Source organism: Ceratotherium simum, chromosome 21 (genome assembly GCF_057802395.1).
Source record: "Ceratotherium simum simum isolate JZ-2026a chromosome 21, ASM5780239v1, whole genome shotgun sequence".
NCBI lineage: Eukaryota > Metazoa > Chordata > Mammalia > Perissodactyla > Rhinocerotidae > Ceratotherium > Ceratotherium simum.
Window position 1 is genome coordinate 12,635,227 of NC_141920.1, and position 20,566 is coordinate 12,655,792.

At 51.1% G+C, this 20,566-nt stretch overlaps 1 protein-coding gene across 1 annotated transcript; it reads right to left on the reverse strand.

Annotated features, from left to right (window-relative positions):
• Positions 1 to 1,766: 1,766 nt before the first annotated feature.
• On the reverse strand, positions 1,767 to 20,326 carry LOC106801800 (uncharacterized). Its single transcript, XM_087444857.1, is given in 8 exon segments — positions 1,767 to 1,883; positions 1,885 to 2,055; positions 2,893 to 2,944; positions 5,538 to 5,714; positions 8,397 to 8,475; positions 11,048 to 11,242; positions 19,563 to 19,958; positions 20,272 to 20,326. Coding segments are annotated over 8 exon segments (1,242 nt in total).
• Positions 20,327 to 20,566: the final 240 nt, after the last annotated feature.

Consider the following 20,566-nt stretch of genomic DNA (forward strand, 5'->3'; position numbering starts at 1 on the left):
AAGTATATACGATGGATCCTGTGCAATTCAGGCACTGACAGTCTGCTGGGGAAGACAGAGCTAAACCTAAAGTGACTTCCACATAAAATGGCCTCCTCTGGCCAAAACAAGCGCAGGGGCAGAAGCAGGAAAAGCTGGCTTCCAGGGAACCTGGGAGGTGAGTCGGGCAGCCCTCTTGCTGGCCTCCTGGTCGGTCTGCACCTCTCTCCCCTCCGCTGCCCCGGCTCCTTACCCCAGACCGGCACACACAGGTGCTGCCGAAATGCTTGCCCGGTGACTCATCCACACTCCCGGGGAGCAGGAACAGACAGTGCTTCCCAGGAGCACCCAGAGTCCTGATTTAGGAAGGAGGATTGAGTAACAGCAACATGTGGGCCAGTTCCCGCCCAGCCCCAAGGACATCTGAAAGATACAACCACCCCTCCCATCCCCCAACTCCATCCTGGGAGCTCCTGGGTCCAAACACAGGAAAGCTGGGCCGGCACACTCCGAGCAAGGACAGGGAGTGAGCCACAACTCCCCCCGAATTCTCTATCCATCACAGCGGTGCTTCCCGAAGTGAGGCCACATGTGAGATGGTTTTACACAAACCCAGGATGTGGCATTAAATGATTGATTCCAGTACTGACACTTGCTACAAGATGGATGAATCTTGAAAACATTATGCTAAGTGAAAGAAGCCAGATACAAAAGATCATTTGTTAAGATTCCATTTATATGAAATGTGCAGAATGGAAAACCCATAGAAACAGAAAGTAGATTCATGGTTGCTTAGGGTTGGAGGGGTCCTGACGAGTAGGGAGTAACTGCTAATGGGTATCACATTTCTTTTAGGGGGGACAAAAAATGTTTTAAAATTAGACCTTGGTGTGGTTATAAAATCCTGTGAACATACCAAAAAGGACAGAAGGGTATACTTTAAATGAGTGAATGGTATGGTGTGTGAATTTTATCTCAATAAAGGTGTTAAAAAATATATTAATAACAATTGACTCCCAGGAGAAAAAAATTCACCCCCTTTCAAATCTCTTGTCATTCTTCTAATTTATCAAAGAGCAAGTCTCCATTAGACACGAGCATGTCCGTATTCTCTCTCCAACGTGTGCTAATTTCTTGTCTGAACAAGGAGAGAGCAGGCTTCGTGCTCAGCTCCTTAGCCAGACTCGCTTGGTTTCCATTGTATTCATTTTTCTGATTGCCTTCTAATCACGGCAGCTGATCGTTCATCTAGTCATTCATTTATTCATTCAACAAATATTTATTGAGCATTACTGCATGTTCTAGGCATAGGGGACACGGCAGGGAACAAGGCAGACCAAAACTCTGCCCTCATGGAGCTCATGTACTAGTGCAGGGAATCTTAGCAGTAGATGTAGCTCTGCCCTCACTAGCTGTGTGACCTCAGGCAAGTGGCTTAACTTCTCTGCGCCTCAACGTCCTCACATGTAAGATGGGAATAATAACCGCACTTAACTCGGGACCCAATCAGTCAATATGTCTAAAGGGCTGGGATAGTACTTGGCACACTGTAGGTAGTTAATAAATATTTACTATTATTTATTTTGATTTCTAGTTGTTATAAAACGTTTCCTCTTTAAACACAAATATTTAAGTATAAGCTTCCTTTTAAAATAGATTTATTTAAGTGAAAAAAGGGAGGGAGTGGAGAGTCAAAAGAAAGGAAGTGCACAGATAAGGAGAACAGAGCAAAAGCGACAAGAAGGTTCAGGAGATGACATGTGGGGAGCCCTGAACTAGAGGGATTGTCAGTGAGGCTGTGACTCAGCTGGCACCCAGCGGAAATGCAAAGCTATTTTCAGTGTCAACGTAAGGACGACGCTTGTTCCTTCCGTCTCACATTTGCAGACTTCTCCCCACGCCCTCGTCCTGCGGGATCCCGAGCCCTCGGCTTCTCTCCGCCAGCCAGGGAGGCTCTGGAGAGCGGGGTTCTGCACAGTCAGGGCCCGCGGCCGCTAGATGACGACGAGGCTGTGGACCTCGGGGCAGGAGCAGCCCCGGAGCGGCCCCAGCCTCGCCCAGGGCCCGAGCTGGCTCCTGCGAAAGAAGGGGCCAGCCCAGTCCCACCGGGGCTCTCCTGGGCTCCAGGGACGGCAGCCTTGGTGGGCCCCTTCCCCCGCGCCAAAAATACTTTAATTCATAGTTTACGACCGCATTGTATAAGGACAAATATAATCCAGGCTGGATTCATTATTCAATCTTCATCATTATATCTTTTTTTCTTCTGATTTTAAAAGAAATCAAAATTTAAAAATTTTCATGGGCCCTAAAAGTGTGTGGGCACTGGGCCCTGTGTCTCCTGGCGGAGATGGAGAGGTGCCTGACGGAGAAGTTGCCCCCAGCTGCCCGCAGCGCGCCGACCCCAGGGGTCACACGCGGCCATCCAGACTCAACAATTAGGGGCCGCGCTCTTACATCCTTGCTGGGCAAACCGGGCTAGTTGCTTAACCTCCCTGTGCCCCTTTTCCTCCTCGGTTGAAGCAACACAGTACAATGGTTAAGAGCACAGGGTCTGACATCAGTTCACCACCCAGCTCCTAGCAGCCACTATCTCCTCAATAGAAAGCAGAAATATCCATAATCTCCGCCTCTCTAAAGTGTCAGGAGGGTTCTATGAGACGCAGTGTGCAGAGAAAATAGAAATGATCACGATACTAATGGCTAACCGTTTCAGCAACAAGAACGCACGATCTAAGGCAGCCACATGGAGGGACCTTGCAAACTTCACGAGGAGCAAAAGAAGTCGGATTCCAAAGTGCACATCTTGCACGATTTCATTTATGCAACATTTGAAAAAAAGCAAAAGTAAGCTATAGCGCCCAGGGACCTACACGGAGGTGAGCAAAGCTGTAGGGAAACTGGACACTGGGTCACCGTGGAAGTCAGGACGGTGGTTTCCTTTATGGGGGGGCTGTGGTAGGGGGGCCTGTGGGGAGGACAGAGGGGCTGGTCAGGTTCTGCTCCTTCTCTGGGTGTGACTATCCAGGTGTGTCTCCTTTCCAAACGTTTGTTAACCTGCTCATATATGTTTTAGCCAATTCTCTGTAGGTATAACTCGAATCTTTAAAAAATGCAAAATAATAACAGTAACAACACTGAGTGAGTGCCTATCACGTGCCAGGCCCTGTTCTAAGCTTGTGAGGCCTGAATGAGAACTCACATGTAAAGCCCCTACTTGGCGCCCAGCACACAGTAGGTGCGTGACTATGGCAGGTGTTCTTTCTGCTTGTCCCAAACTCAGAGACACTTCTCAAGCTAAACAAACGCTCCTAAAATCCCCAACTGACACATACGACACGCTAATCCCTCCCCAGGTCCGGGCCCTTTGTAGGCCCGCCCTTGCCAGCTGCCCACGGAAAGAATCCAGCTGACAGCTCGTCGCCATCCTCGCTTTGATCCTCCTCGTCTGCCCGGTGCTGCCTGGTAAGCTCATGCCCCGATCAGACCTTCCATCACCTGTCCTGTGAGCTGGCCCGGGTAGGGTGGGAGCAGGGCGATGCCTCTCTCTGGCATAGCCCTGCTCTACTTTCCGTTCCTGCCCAAACCCGGTGGAGGCAGGGGTTCCTGCGACTCTCATCTCAGCCTCACCAAAGTGCCACGTTCTTCATCCCGGAGTATTTGCATCCAAAAAGAGAAATGTGGGATTAATCAGAGTCTTAGGGCTGGAAAGGCTTATCCAAAGATGGATGTATACACTGAGGCTCTAAGAAGTGAGCGTCTAGACCAAAGAATGAATCTCTAATGGTAGAATCTCAGGTCTAGGACAGGTAAGTGGGAGAGAGGTTGGGGGTGGACAGTCAGGGCCTCCCTAGAGTGTGATAATATTGTCTGCCATTTATTTCTCGGGCACCTACTACATGCCAGGTTCATCACATCCATTATGTCTCATTTTCACAAAGTATGTATTATCATACCCATTTTAGAGGTTAGACATGACAATAGCAGCTTTCACTACTGAGCATCTACGAGAGCCAGGTGCTACGCAAAGAGCTCGGAATCCTTCCCCACAATCCCATTGGTGGGGACTATCAGGGTCAGGTGGAGGGCGTGCCCAGAGTCACACAGCTAGTAAGGCCCAGGGGTGGGGTTTGAACCTGGATCTTGGCAGTTCCGATGCCTCTTGCTCAGATACATCTGTCCTAACACCCACCTGGCATCGGCTCTAGGTTTGCAGTGAGCGGGCCTGCTCAATTTTAAAAGGAAGGAAATTAACACCTTTGGAGATGTGAGAAGAACTCCCTGGAGAGACCCCAGAGAGAGCTCTCATTCCAACAGTATAATCCCTGCAACGGGAAAGCACCGTCGGTGGGAAACAGTCTAGACTAGTCTTCAGAGCTTGGCTCAGGGGTCTGAGCGGCTTAGGTTCAAATTCTGTTTCTGCCACTTGCTAGATGTGTGACCTTGGGCAACGCTTTGTGTCTTAGTCTCCTCATCTGGAAAGCAAGGATCCTAAAAGTACCCACTTAGGGTTCTTGGAATGTTTCGATGGCATACTGTGTGCTAATGTGTCCTCACCTCCTTCCACACTTGCTCCACTCTGGCCGCAATGGCAGCACGCTCCCACCTCAGGGCCTTTGCACTTGCTGTTCCCTCTGCCTGGAATGCCCTTCCCCCAGACATCCACATGGCTCCTTCCCTCATTTCCTTCAGATCTCTAATCAAATGTCACCTCCTTAGTGTCACCTTCCTTGAAAAACAATAACCCCAAGAACTTACCCCTCGTCTGCTTTCTTTCCCTGACACTTACCTCCTGTCTGATGAATTACAGATTTACTTGCCTAATGTCGGTCTCCTCACAGCAGAAGGTCCTCTCCATAAGGGCAGGGACCACATCTGCTTTGTTCACCGCCTCTCCCCAGTACCCAAAACATCACCTGGCACATGCTTGAGAGTAAGTGCTCAACAAATATTTAGTGAATGAATGAATGAATGAATACAAAGAACTTAGAATAATGCCTGGTACATAGTAAGCACTCAATAAATGTTAGCTACTATTATAATTGGTATGCTAAGTGCTTTCTGAGTCTAGGGGGCTGATGTAAGCCAAATCTGGGCCAAATCCTGCTGTGTGACTTGACTAAGTCACACTGCCTCTCTGAGCCTCAGTTTCCCCGTCTATAAAATGAGGGCAACCAAACTCGGCTTGTAAGGGAATTGTGAGGATTCAATGATAATACCAGCTCCCTTCTCTTGAGCCTTTCTGGATGCCAGGAGCTATGCTAAGTCCTCGACTTGCATGATCTCGCTTAACCTTCACCACTGCCCCATGAGGAGGTTCTCTTATTATCTGCATTTTCAGATGAGGAAATTGGGGTTCAGAGAGGTTATGAGATTGCCCCTGGTCACACAGCTGGGAGTGGCAGGAGCTGCCCCTCCTCGGACACTGGGACCAGGACCTTCCAGGGCCCGGCCCTGACCAGGGAGCAGCCTCTCGCTCCAGCAGCACCTTCCTCTCTCAGGCAGCAGGAAAGCCCCAGGCTCTAAGTCACACCTCCCCACACCCAAGTCCCACTGCTTACCCTTCGGCCCCACCGCCGTCCCCGTAGCAGCGCCAGCTCCTGGCGTCCTGGGCAGGCCACTCACACCTCACACAAACCGTGTGGCCCTGGGTCAGATACCTTGTCCACTGGGTATGGGACGCCCTCACCTGCTGGCAGCTCCCTGGAATGGGCCCCAGCCGGAACTGGACACAGTACCTGCAGCCGCACAGGGAGACACCACTGCACACACTTGTGAGCATTTATGGAGCACCCGCTGTGCACCTAGCCCTATGTACGTCCAGGTTGGTACTATTTCTCCCTGATATAGAACCCTTTCGGGAAACCCAATCTGCATCAACAGGCTGCATACAACTAGAGACTCTGCTCCTGCTTTGCTTTTTTTTTTTTTTTTTTTGCTGAGGAAGATTGGCCCTGAGCTAACATCTGTGGCCAATCTTCCTCTAGTTTGTAAGTGGGCCGCTGCCACAGCATGGTCACTGACAAGTAGTGTAGGTCCATGCCCGGGATCCAAACCCAGACCACCGAAGTAGAGCACACTGAACTTAACCACTAGGCCACAGGGCCGGCCCCTCGGCTGCTGCTTTTTAAAGTTAATCTCATGAAGGAGTCCCATGTGTCAGGCCCTCTCCTAAGCACCATATCCTAAAGACGACACAGGTTACTTCTCATGCGTCTCCCCACTAGAAGGTCAGCCTCCACAAACACAGGAATTTTTTTGTTCTGTTCACCGTTGGGTACTAGAATACTACCTGGCTCAATAAAAATTGGCTGAGTGAATCATTTGGTCCAGTGGACAAGGGAAAGGCTGCGAGGTAGATGTGGCCCCAGTTTACAGATTAGGAAACTGAGGATCAGAGAGAGAACTTGCCCAGAGTCACACAGCTAATAAGTGGTGGTGCCTAAATGAACCACTTAAACCCCAAAAGCCTCAATAAGCACTCCTCTGCATTTCATAAAAGATCCTGTGTTGTGGAGAAGATTCGCCACGAGAATTACTTCAGAGGGAAGCCCCCCATTCTGGGCTATCTTTAGTAAGACCGAATTTGCCAAAATTTTACTCCTACCTAAATTTCCTACAAGTCGCAGTGAACGGGCGCCCCCTGCTGGAGGAGACGCGGCTGGTCAGGGACTCAGGGTGACTGCGTGGGGCTGGGCTCTGGGGCGGCAGCTGCTGGGAGGCCTAAGGAGTAGATGGTTTTCTTCTAGGACAGCCCCAAACCTGTTCCCAGCCCCTTCTCTCTGAGCTGCCCTCAGAACTCCTCAGGAACCCGTCCCTTACCGGAGGCCTGTGAAAAACTTCCCTGTGCGCTTTTTCTTCCCCTTTTGGTGGTTCATTTGGGGAACCCTTGCCTTCACCCTGTGTGGTCCTGGAGAGGCAATCAATCAGGGCACCTGGTCCTGGCTGCCTACACCTGCCACTAGAGCGGGCAGATAATCGAAGCCGACCCATCAGGGTTCCCATCCTCCCGCCGCAGTGATTGGTTCAGGGATGGGCCTGGGCTCCAAGCGGAACCAATGAGGGGCTCTCCCAGAACTGACACTCGGAGACTGGGGAAGGGCTGCTTCCGCTGGAGCTGCTAAGCCGGGAGGACGCGGGGCCGCTGGTGGTCGTCTTGGCCGCTGTAGCGAGAGAGGCTGCCTGAGAATGACGCCAATATACGGGGAGAGACAGAGAATGAGAGCAAGAAGCAACAACATGCTGTGACCTCTTGGCTTCAGCCATGCTTGCAGTAATTCTGTTTCAGATCTTCCTTCTCAGTGACGTAAACCAATCATTCTTTTCACTGGAGCCAGTTTGAGCCGAGTTGCTGTCACTTGCAATGAAAGGAATCCTCACGAATGTAGCTCTCCTCTCCATCTGCATTGCCACTGCCTTAGTTCAGACCTAATTCTTTCAACTGATATTTATTGAGTAGCTGCCATGTGCCACTCACTGTGCTGGAAGGTTGACCTCATCCCCACCAGGAAAAACACACTGGTCTGACTGCAGTCCCTGCAATTCACCCTCACAAGGTGCAGGGCTCCCACTCAGGTCCAAACCACCTTCGCCTCTCGCCCAGACTGTTGCAGGAGCCTCCCCATTGGTCCCCCTGATTCCGTCCTTGCCTCTCTGCAATCCATTCTCCAAACAACATCCAAAGGGGTCCTGTGAAAACCTAAGTCAGATCATGACACTCCTCCGCTCAAAACCCTCCCATGACTCCCATCTCATGCAGAGAAAGTGCCCCACTTCCCACCACAGCCGATAGGCGCTGTGAGGTCTGACATCCCCCTCTCAATATATTTCCAGCCTTATTTCTTACTCTCTCACTCTCCCTACACTCCAGCCACACAAGGTCTTGCTAATCCTTGAACACACCAGGCATGCCCTGCCTCAGAGCCTTTGCACTTGCTGGTCCCTCTTCCAGACATGCTGTTCCCTCAGACAGCCTCCTCCAGATCTTAGTTCAAATGTCACCTTCTCAGTGAGGATGTCCCTGGCACCCCCACCCTCTTCCCTGCTTTTTTTTCTCCATAGCACTTGGCATCCTCTGACATGCTATTTATTTGTTTATTGTCTGTTTCCTCCAACTAGACTGTCCAGTCCATGAGGACAAGTATTTCTGTCTTTTTATTCCTTGCTGTAGCCCCAAGGCCTAGCATGGTGCCTGTCATATAATGGGCATTCCATAAATGTTGAGTGAATGAATGAAGTTGAATGGAGACCAATTATTAAAGAATTCAAAATCCATGTTAATGAGCTCACAAATGTAACAGGACAAGAAAAGGGGAGATACCAAAGCTATCAAAGTGAGAGAGAGACATGATGAAAGTTTAATCTAAAGAAAAATGTTCACAAATTGTAGTTGGACTTTGGGTTCACTTGCTTCAACTTACCCTACCGTCTCCTGCTCCTTGGGGACACCTCGCTTTTTCCGCTCTTTCCCGTAGCTGCCTGTGGTTATCAGAGCAGGGACTGTGGGCCAAGGAGAAAACAGAGTTAGGTAGCCCAGCACCCCTCAGGCAATGACACCCCAGGAAGCAGGGTTAGGTATTCCTGGTGTCCGGGTCATCTACACAGCAGCCCTAAGGAGACTGTGGGGTCTTGTAACTGGGTAGTGGTCCCCACTAGGACCCTTTATGCGTGCTGGAGGCAGGATCAGAGTTCTCTCCTGAGACTCAGGGCCTAGCACAGTACGTCTCAATAAAAATTTTTCAGATGAATGATTTTGATGAATGAACGAGTGAATGAGTAAAAAAGAACAGATGAAAGTTAATAACTGAATGGATGGACGGATGGATGGCTAAAATTACAGAAGAAAGAAACAAAGAATGGATGGACGATGGGTAAATAAACGGAAGATGGGAAGATGGAAAAAAGGAGAGACAGAGAAATGATAGATAGAAGAGATGACGAATGGAAGGAAGGATGGATGGAGAGACGACAGGCGGATGGATAGATGAAGAGATAAAAAACAGATGAATGGAAAAGTGGACAGACAGATGGATGAATGAATGGTGGGAAGACATAAGGATAGAAGAAAGGAGGCACGGAGGGATGGATGGATAAATGAATTAATAAAATTATTTTCTTGGGCCAGCTTCCAAGTCTCTTCCTTCCTAGAACAGACAAAGGAAGAGAATTGAGAATCAGACCACGAGAGGCCGGTGATTCCAGAGGAAAATTTAAAAGCCAAAAGAAGTCCCTACCTATCCCCATTCCCTGAGCGAGGGGGCTGAGTCAAAGGCTGGGTATTGACCTAATGCTTGTGACCGAGAGGAGGGCCCACCAGGGCATCCCAGGCCCCTCTCCCTGCTGCTGCTGTAGAGACCAGGCTTGGTCTTTGCCATACACACTTAATCCACAATTCCCCTTCCCTCCTCTCTTCTAACACCCATAGGGCTTCTTTTGGTGCAGTCTACAGCAGTGAGGAGAGTCCCAGAGAAGCCCAGGTTCTAGTCCCAGATCTCCCTCTTATAGCTGAGTGATCTTGGTTGGCCAAGTTACTGCACCTCTCTGAGCCTCAGCCTCCTCCTCACCAAAATGGGGAAAATACTAGAACCTATATCATAGAGTTATGGTCAGAGCTAAATAAGTATACAGTGAGCCATGTATCTTGGGCAAGTTTTTGCTTTCCTGAACCTTGGTTTCCCCTTCCGTAAAATGAGAATAGGAACATCGGCCTCACAGAGTCCAGTAATGTGGCAAAGAGCTTGGCACATAGTAGGGCAGTCAGGAAAATCTTCCTGGGGAAAACTGACATCTATGCAGGAAATGACAAACCAGACAAGGTTAGATGCAGGCGGCAGGGGAGAGAGAGAAGGATTTTAGGCATTGCTACTTCATCACCCCATTGCCGCCACCTGGTCTAGCCACCATCCTCTCTCGCCTGCACGGCTGCAGTCACCTCTTCCGTGGTCTCCCTGCTGCCCTCTGACCCCTTTCATCAGCCATCCCCACAGTCAGAATGATCCTCTAAAACACAGGCAGAAGGAGGAAGGAGATGAGGTCACAGGAGGCAGGAGCCAGGCTCAGGGAGCTAAGAGACCATGATGAGGAGTTTGGGTTACCCGGGGGCTCTGGGCAGCTACCGGAGAAATTAATCAGGAGGGTGGCACCGTGGTCAGATTTGTGTTGCAGAATGATCTACCCACCCCGCCGGGCTGTGGCATGGGGAGAGATGGGAAGGGGACAATTTAATCCTGCTGCCCGCTCTTCTATCCCTTCTGGAAAACCATTTCATTCTGTAGGTGTATTTCTTCAGCTGTAAAACGGGCATCACCTATTTTTTGTAGTGATATAAAATCCCTTTGTCGGGGTGTGCAATCCAGTGGACCTCTGTTGTTTTGCCCGCCCTGCACCCATTCTCCCCAATTTTCCTTTGGAGAACACCCCTCCCCTACTCTCATTCAGACAGGGTTCACCCTGCCCCTCCCGCCCCAGATTCAAAGGGAGCACCTGCCCCAGGCTCGGCCAATCAGAGCATTCCATACTGATTGGTTCAGCAGCAAACACATGACCCAGGTCAAGCCAATGAGACTTCACCCTAGCACATTTGCTGAAACTACGGGGAAAGAGGGCTTTTCTTCCAGCTGCTAGGCTGGTTGGAGGGAAGCCTGGAGCTATCAAAGACCATTACAGGGCATGAGCCTCCCTGAGAATGAGGCCAACTCAGAGGTAAACAGAGCTGAGAGATTCCTGTCAACATTGCTTGAGCCCCTGGATCCACCCATGCCTGAATGCAGCCCCTGGAACTTTAGTTACATGAGCCACATATTTTTGCTCTGGTCAGTTTAAGGTGGGCTCCCATCCTCTGCATTCAGATGGGACAGATTCACACTGGGAGATGAGCAGAAAGAAGACACGGAGATGCCTAGCGGAAGTCAGAGCTTCTTACCTCATTCACAAGGTGAGGAGAGGGGATCAGAGCAAAGGAAAGCAGAGTCCCATCCCAAACTCAGACCCCACCCAGGAACTTGTGGAGGGCCTTGCAGTCCAGCCAGGCTGTTCCCACTGACAGCGGCCCCCCCGGGCCACCCCAACTCACGCAAGGACTGTTGGCACTCCACTCCCTGGCAGCTCCAGTACTCCACGCAGCCAGCCCGCTCTTCCAGCGGGGGGCAGGGAGCACCCCCGTTCCTCGGATCCTGCAGGACATGCCTCTGGTGGACGCGGTAAGAGACCTGGCAGGGCTTGGCACAGCGACTCCAGCCACTCCACTCTGCCACGATGCAGGAGACCGCTGGAAGAGAAGGGGGCGTCTCCAAGGGCAACTTCTACAGAGTTTGGCTGGCTAGCAGCCAGGTCTTCACCTTCCCCACAAGGCAAACCCCCCAAAACACCACAGTGAGAGCTAGAACACTCGCAAACTTGAGTCCATGCCTTCCTTGAAAGTTTCTCTATGATGACTGTTTATACGCGTATCTAAACTTAGAATTCCACGTTTTATTTATCCATCACCCTACTGATGATCATTTAGGTTGTTTCCATCACTCATCCCTTCAACAAACACTTCTGAGCACTAATGGCAACTGATTTCACCTCTCTGTGCCTCAGTTTCTTCCTCTGTCAAATGGGAATAAGAACAGTATTCACCTGATGGGGTGGCCTTGAGGATTCAACCAGACGTGACATATAAAGCATTTGCTCCTGGCACAGAGCAAGCTCTCAACAAACACTAGCTATTCCTCTACAGCAGTGAAATGGACCACAGCTACCCCAACAACAACGTGGGGTGGAAAAAAGCCTCTTGCAGAAGCTATTTCTGGTGTAATACTATTTATATACAGTTTTAAAACCTGCAAAACAGTGCTATATTGTGTCTAAGAATTCATACAGGTATTATATATACATATATATATGATACTATATATATACCTAAACATATATACATACACATACTAAGTATATATTTATGAGTCAATCCTCACTATTTGCGGATTCTGTATTTGCGAATTCGTCTATTTGCTAAAATTTATTTGTAACGCCAAAATCAATACTTGAGGCTCTTTGCAGTCATTCACAGACACGCACAGAACAGTAAAAATTTTGAGTCACCCAAAGGGCACGCTCACAGCTGAGGTCAAACAAGGCCGCGATCTGCCTTCTTGGACGGAGCGGCAGGCAGCTGTGTGGTGTCACGCAGGAAGCTCTGGCTCTGGGGCCAGTTGGATGGGGTCTGAATCCCAACTCTGGCATCTGTTAGTGCTGGTCACTTAATTCTGGACCTCGTTTTTCTCTTTTGTAAAATAAATAAAATGGACTCTACCAGAATGAGTTGTTTTTAGGATTTAAGATTATAATCTATGTACATATTTCCCCTGGAGGCAATGGTTCAGTATTCATCAATTCAGTGTTCGTGGCAATTTTACAGAACATAACTACCGTGAATCATGAGACTCGATTGTGTATATTTATATACATAAATGCATGGGAATTAAAAATGCCAAACTCAACACAGAGGTTACCGCTGAGGAGAGAGGGAAGGCAGGTGCCTGGGGGAGAACACAGAAGCTCCAACAGCATTGGTCAGGCTTGTTTCTTAGCTTTTCAGGAGAGTTTCGTATATTATTCTCTCTCCATTGGAGCACGTCTGAAATATTCCATCACAATAAAAGAAGGAAAGTGCTGGGGGTCCGCATCCTTGAGATGCTCCACGTGCTTGCCACAGTCAGGGGCCCGATGAGCAGGTCTCTTCTAATGATGTGGCCTCTTCATCCACCCACAGTCCCAGACCAGGACTGGATCAAACCAGACAGGGAGGGCCGTCTGGCTGAAACACGGAATCTGTGGACTTCTCCAGGGAGAGAACGTCTACGGATATGCCAGCAAGCCTTGACAGTGACACACACACACACACACACACGCTCGTGCACACACAAGGCGGCTACTACAGTCAGAATTGATTCACTCATTCCAGATATTTACCAGGCGTCTACTGTGAGCCAGGAGACACCATGGGAACAAGACTGGTCTGTCCTCGTGAAAAGCACTCCCAGCTATGAGACATGTCCTAGTTCAGCAAGGTGAACATGTGAAAAAAAGTGTGCATCCTTGAGCTGAGGGAATGAGGTTATCGTGTTGTGAAAACAACAGCATCGCTTCCAGCACCTCTGGAAGTCACATACTCCTTGCCTAGATCTCAACTCTCAGCAGAGCTGAAATGCTCAGAGGAAGGAAGGGCGGTGGGGGGCAGGAAACAAGGTACGACAGCCTCACAATCATCGATTGCTTCCATCACCCACCTAATAATGACACCAGTTATGTCACTGGTGCTGGACCAGGCAAGTCCATACACAACTGCATGTCATCCTCACAACACCCTTAGGAGGCTGTGTCTTCCTGGATCCCTCTTAGCCCTGTGCCCTCCGGGAAGCCTGTGCATCACAGAGGCTCCCCGGCCCCCTGGCTGCCAGTGAGTGGAGCCAGTGGGGAGCACCGCAGGGAGGAGAGAGCAGCCCAGGTGTTTACTGCTCCCTCGCCCCCCTGCAGCTCAGCCTCGCTCCTGGGTGGGGGGACCCTCAGCCATGGACCCTACTCTCACCAGGCTCCAATAACACCGTTTCCTCCTGTACCCCTGCCCCCACCCTTGTGAATAGAGCCCTCATCAAATTCTCTTCCATTCAACCCCTCTGGGCATACCATCTGTCACTCCCCAGGACCCCGACTCCTATATGTATTCCCGCTATTGTCAAATCCATCTCACAGAGGAGGCAAGTGAGGCTTAAGGGGGCGGAATATCTGAGTCGAGCCAAGGTGTTGGAGTCAGAAAAACTGCAATCTCCCAGGATTGGCGCAATGACGAATGCGAAGCACTGAGCAGATCCTAAATGCTCAAGACAACAGGGGTCTTGATGCGTTCATTCAACAATTTAGGGCCTACTGTGTGCCAAGCACTGGGCCGGGTGCCAGGAACACACAGGAGCAAAGCAGACAAAGCCCCTGCTCTCGAAGAGCTGACACTCCGTGGGGGAAAGAGACAATAAACAATACAATATATGATGTAATTTCAACCAGTGATTCATGCTCCGAGAAAAAACAAAGCAAAATAAGATCGTCAGGGGTGGGATGATAAGAAACTATTTAGATGGAGGGGTCAAAGGCCCTCAGAGGAGGGGAAGGAGGGAGCTGTGTACGTATCTGGGGGTAAAGTGTTCCAGGCAGAGGGAACAGGCAGTGCAAAGGCCCTGAGGCAGGGTCAAGGTTGGATGCTGGAGGGACAGCGAGGAGGCCAGTGTGGTTGCAGCATAACAAGCAGGAAGGAAAGTGGCAGGAGGTGATGACAGAGAGGGAGGGGATGTGACAGCACACAGGGCTTTGAGGACTCCTGCAAGGAGTCTGGATTTTATCCTAAGCATTAAGAAAAGCCACTGCTGGGTTCCGAGCAGAGGAGTGAGAGGAACACAGTTAAGGTTGTAAAAGGACTTCCCTGGCTGCTGGGTGGGGGTGAGACCCCACCCCTGGGACGCAGTGAGACCAACAAGACAGCTACCGCAGTTGTCCAGGCGAGAGAGGATAATCCACGGTAGAAGAAGCTCTAGAAGAAATGAGTTTTGGTCATTGGAAGTGTTCGCAGAGCAGCTGGACAACCTGGCAGGGAGACTGCAGACCAGATTCGGGCACTGGCTGGGCGGCTGGACCAAGGGGACGCACCAAAGTCCCATGCGACCCCTGCCTGCCCGGCCAGGCAGGTGAGAGATTTTGCAGAAAACTAGGCAGATGCCAGCCCTACATGTATTCTTTCCATGTCATCCCACATCTGTGAAGTCACCAGGCAGCATGCGCACGTGACACCCCCAGGGAACTGTCATCACACCTCACCTATGCCTAGGGTCACGACCTCGGTACATTCATGTGATTATTCACACCTTGTCAGCCTCCTCCGCTGTAATGCAGCTCCATGGAGGCAGCATCCTTGTTCCCTGCTGAATCCCAGCGCCGAGGACAGTGCGTGGCACACAGGGACCCTGTAAGGAACGAGCCCGTGAATACTGTAGGAGCAAATCTTGCCTTAGCAACAACAAAGGAAATATGACCACAGGCTGGTGTTGCAAAAAGGTACCACTAGGGGCCAGCCCCATGGCTTAGCCGTTATGCGCGCACTCCGCTGCTGGCGGCCCAGGTTCAGATCCCGGGCGCGCACGGACGCACTGCTTCTCCGGCCATGCTGAGGCCGCGTCCCACATACAGCAACTAGAAGGATGTGCAGCTATGACATACAACTATCTACTGGGGTTTCGGGGGAAAATAAATAAATAAAATTATAAAAAATAAAAAGGTACCACTAGATGGCGGTGTTTCTCAAAACAAAAGCCATTCCACCCTTTGGTGAGAAAAGGGGAAATTCTAGCTTATCAGTGTAGCTGAAAAGAGCCGGGGGGAGGGCGGTTAGGGTTGCTCACCCAGCCCTGGAGACCCAGATAACATCATGCCAGCTGAGCCTGCTGGGGCCAGACCGAATTTCCTGCAGTCCCCTTGGATCTCTCTGCCCCCACTCCGACAGGCCCAGGCTCACCGGGTAATGCCTTTCTGGACCATCCGAACCCCACCTTCTTCTCTGAACCTCACTGCCCAGCCCCCTGACCGTCCACCCTGCTCACTGTCTACCAAAAGGATTTTTCTGGAATGCACTTCTGGCCTGCCACCTGAAATCCTTTAGTGGTTCCCGTCTCCTATTGAGGTGGTTCACAAAAGGTTTTTTTCCATAGTGGATCATAGAGACCCCCAAGCCTAGTGGCTAAAAATCTAAGAGTTCCTGCAAAACATCCCCATTCACTCCCTCCCTCCTCCTCCTATTTAATGTCTCAGCATGCTTTAACTTCAAGTTCCCTGAAACACATGGTCTCCCACAGCTCAGTACAGAGTAGCTGTCATTTCTGCCCTCCCAGCCTCCTTACCCCCATCTTCTGGTAACACCATCTCAGTTTTCTTTTGAGGAACCAACCCTCCCCATTCTCAGTCCAAGTGGTTTGTATAGGGTTGACCTCACCTTCTCATTCTTGGGAGAGGACATGTGACCCAGACATGGCCAATTGACATAATCCTTCTCCCTAGGCTCAGTGATTGATTGGATCATGGATAAGCATGTGACCCAACATGGGTCTATGAGAACCAGCCCTAGGATTTTGGCTGGAACAACTGGGAAAAGGATGTTCTCTTTCCACTAGGGATGCCGGTTTGGAGCTACTGAGTACTATCTTTGCCACCGCTTGGTGACAGCATGCCTGAGAATGAAGCTAACACAAGCAGAGCTGAAAGGCGGACAAAGAGTCCTGATGACATCATTGGAGTCCCTGGATCCAGCCATGCCCGAAGCAAGAATTCATGGATTGTTTTTCGGTTACTTGAGATAATAAATTCCCTTGTTAGCTTAAGTCAATATGAGCTGTGCCACAACCCTAAGAGTACTGACCAGTATAATGAATATATAAGTGCATAAATGAGGACATTGATTCTTTCAGGGTTGAAGTGAGAATTAAAGAGTATAAAATACATGAAAATGTTCAGTAAAGAACTTGAAAAATGTGAAGGAATGATGTCCATCCTTTAAGGCCTTACTAGTCACTCCAGCCCCACCCTCTCCCTGCCTCCACCCCATCCTCCCAAATCATTTCCAAGTCTCATCTTGCTCTGATTAAAATTGTTTATTTCGGGGCCGGCCTGGTGGCGCAAGCGGTTAAGTGCGCACACTCCGCTGCGGTGGCCAGGGGTTTGCGGGTTCGGATTCCGGGCGCGCACCAATGCACCGCTTGTCAAGCCATGCTGTGGCGGCATCCCATATAAAGTAGAGGAAGATGGGCACTGATGTTGGCCCAGGGCCAGTCTTCCTCAGCAAAAAAGAGGAGGATTGACAGATGTTAGCTCAGGGCCGATCTTCCTCACACACAAAAAAAATTGTTTATTTCTTTCACAGCTACCCTGTCTCCCAAAAACAGACTATAAGCTGGAGGGGCACCAGAGGCCCATCTTTCCAGCCCTGACCCTTCACAGCTGGGCACACAGCAGGTGGCCAGCAATTTAATTGAAGGTGAGCGATGTCAAGAGCTCCTCTTCCCCCTGGAGGCTCAAGCTTCCCTCTCCCAACACTTAAGCCCCTCCTACCCTTGAGCAACCACACATCTTTGTGGTCTGGGGCCAGATTGCTGGGGTTCAAACCCCAGATCTGCTGCTTAAGGCTGTGCAACTTTGAGCAGGTCACGACCTCTCTGTGCCTGAGTTCCTCGTCTGTAAATGGGCATGATAACACTATCTATTCCATAGGATTGTTAGGAGACTTAAAGGAGACAATTTACATAAGGCACTTAAAACAGTCCCTCCCTGGCACTTGGTAAGTACTCAGCAAATATTAGGAGTTTTTCAATCATCCTCAATACCTCCCTCCACTACAATCAATTAGTGAAGTCAGTCAACTTGATCTCCTAAATCATTCATGAAAATCCTCATTCTCTCCGTCTCTTGCCTCCTAACTGGTCCCCACGTCCCCTCTTCTCCCCTGGGAGATAGAAAAGTGAACTTTTCTCTGGTCTATTCAGAAGACCTTGGCTCCACCCAGCCCAGACAAGACACCAGATTCTAGGCCTGTTGACTTTTTGATGCCTTCCCAAAGGAGCAAATCAAAGAGGGAAGGAATGCTTTGAGGCTCCTGGGCCCACCAGCCGAAGCTCTTTATACAACGGAAAATGCTGGGGAGCTGATAACATCGCGTGATTCCGTGGGCAAGGGTCAGACCTCAGACCCTGGGAAAGTATCACTGTTCCCTTCTGCCTGGTCCCCTTCCTGGGGCCCCCACTCCTGGGCTGTGGGAGGGGAGCCCCTGTGGGTGCAGCCCCACACTCTGTATGACCCCAGGGCTGCAGGTGCTCTCTGTACTGAAAGCAGAATACAAAAGTGTTCCCAAGACAGTCCTTCTGCAAGTCTAACCTGGGGAAGTTTCATTTGCTATGATTTGGGAAGACACCACACACAAAATTACTTTTTCCTCTCACTGCTGCCTGAATTTCCACCATTGGCCACTCAAACCCGTGGGAAGCAGCAAGGAGGTAGCAGACACCGGATCAGACCCAGCTCTCAAACCTGCTGGATCCCCTTGGCTGGCCAGAGCCCTCTCCCCTCTGTGCGGAGCCGTCCTCATCCGCTGAACCGGGACATTATCACACACAGATCCCCAGAGTTGGATGGGGACCCAGCCCAGCTCCTGGGCATAGAGGAGGCAGGTGACCAATAAATGGTGGGTACCTTCAATTGTGAATTTTTGAAAGTTGCCCTCTCTTTTAAATGTAAACTCCTGAAGGAACCCCACTGATGTCTCAGGGTACAGAGGGCCAATCAGTCACTCTCCTTCCTAACAAAGGAAAGTTGGATCATATCCATTTGACAAGGTGACAGAATTTAGAGTTTTGTCTCCAGCGGGTTCGAAAAATTTACTCCTGGGATTTAGAAAGGACAGAGTCTTCCCCACCAGCGACTCAACAAAAGCAGCCCCTAATTTCAAAGCCCGATGGATACCGCTCTGCTGGGGATCTATTTCTAGGGAATGCTTAGACCCTGGTCTGGCGGCCCCGGCCGGCACGGGGACCACCGGGGGCGCGTCACCTGCATTTGGATCAGGCCCTTCTGCCTCCGCCCGCCGATCAAGTCTTAAGCTGCTCCCCACCCCGCTCGACCCCACCTCAGTTCCTCCGCCCCTCCCGGACCACCCGGCCCCGGTCCTCCCTCCGTTTTCTCAGCATCGCTCCACTCTAAGCTCTCTGGCTTCTCAACACTCTCTCCATTTGCCTTGTGAACCGCCCGCTCGCAATGTAGCGCGTGCGCCCACTCCTCGTCACTCCCCTCCAGGCTCCACGGCCTTCCCCCAGCTGGAGTTGCCAGATAAAATACAGGCCGCCCAGTTAGATTTGAATTTCAGAAAAATAATTAATCATTTTCAATATAAGTTTGGTCCACGCACTATTTAGGACATACTTTTACTAAAAAATTATTGGTTGTTTATCTGGAATTCAGGTTTAACCGGGCATCCTGTATTTTTATTTGCTAAATCTGGTACCCAACTCCAATCCAAGCGCCCTCTCCTCCCTCGCAGCCTTCGATGCTTCACGAGCCCCTCTGACCGCACTCGCCCCCTCCTGCCTCCTACCCCTTCAGGCCCCAGGCGCCCTCCTTAGCGCATGCGCTCGCCCCCTCCTGTCTCGCACCCCTTGGTGCCCGAACGCGCGCATTGCCCTTCGGTGCCCTGCGTGCCGCACCCGAGCCCTGCCACCCTCGCACGGCCCTCCAAGTCCCGCGTGCAGTCTTTGCACCCCGTCCTCCCAAACACCTCTCAACTCTCCACGCGTCCGCCTCCATGCCGTCCCCGGAGGCTCGCGCGCCCCCGTCCATGCCGCGCGCATGTTCCTCCGCGCGCACCTCCACAGCCGCTCTTCCCCCTCGTGCCCTGCGCGGCCGCGTCCCGCCTTGGCTCGCGCGCCCCTCGATGCCCAGAACGCCGTCCGTGGGCGGCTTCCCTCCTTCCGCACCCCCAGAGCCTCGCTCCCCTCCGCGCGCGCCTCGCGCTCCCGCGGCCGCGCCTGGGCAGGCCCGCGCGGAGTCTTCGCAGCAGTGCCGCCCCGCCCCGCACGCCTGGTCACAGAAGCCGCGCGGCGGCCCGCGGGCGGCTCAGGTCGGGTCACGGCCCGGGCAGCAGCGGCCCAGCGCGGCGCAGCCCTGACCCGGCCGGAGAGCGCCTGGCGGCCCCCGAGCCCAGGACGCCGCGGCCGCCGCGGCCAGGGCGACCGCCAGCGCCGAGATCCGCGCCGCGCCGGGCCGTGACCGGGCTCCGGCCGGGGACCGGACGCCCACGGGGAGCGACCCTACGCGGCCCGCCCGGTGCTGGGCGGAGGCTCCCGGCCTGACCCCTCCCCGGACCCACCTCCTACCTGTCACGGACTGATACCCGCCTTCGTTGGTCCCATCCAAACTTTGCACTGCTCGTGGCGGTGAAACATCAAAATAATGGTAATAAGCGCAACAACTTCGCAGGGTTCTCCGCTGCCCCCACGTTCCAGGGAGACAGGCGACACAGAGGTTCATCAAAGCAATATAATAGATCACAGTAGTATATTGTTATAGCAAGAACAGCAGTAATAGCCACTATACCCTAATTATAATAGCGATAATACCAACAATAGCGGCTAGTATTATTAAAATAGTAATAATAGCCATAATAACTGCCATATATGGAGCCTGGAAACCAGACTGCGTGCCAGGCTCTAGGCGCAGCATCAATATTGCCCAAACCTGAGTCCCTTGGATACACCTTCATTTTCTGCTGTATCTTTACCACCTTGACCATTATTTCCTGAATATTTATCTTTAAATGGACTCGCGTTTTAAACTTAAAATAATTTATTTGTTAAAAAACTGTATCACAAGCCACAGACTTGGAGAAAATATTTGCAAAAGACACATCTGAAAAAAGGACTGTTATTCAAAGTTTACAAAGAATTCTTAAAACTCAACACCCAGAAAACAAACGACTTAAAAATGGGTAAAACACCTAACAGACATCCCCCCGAAGATATACAGATCGCAA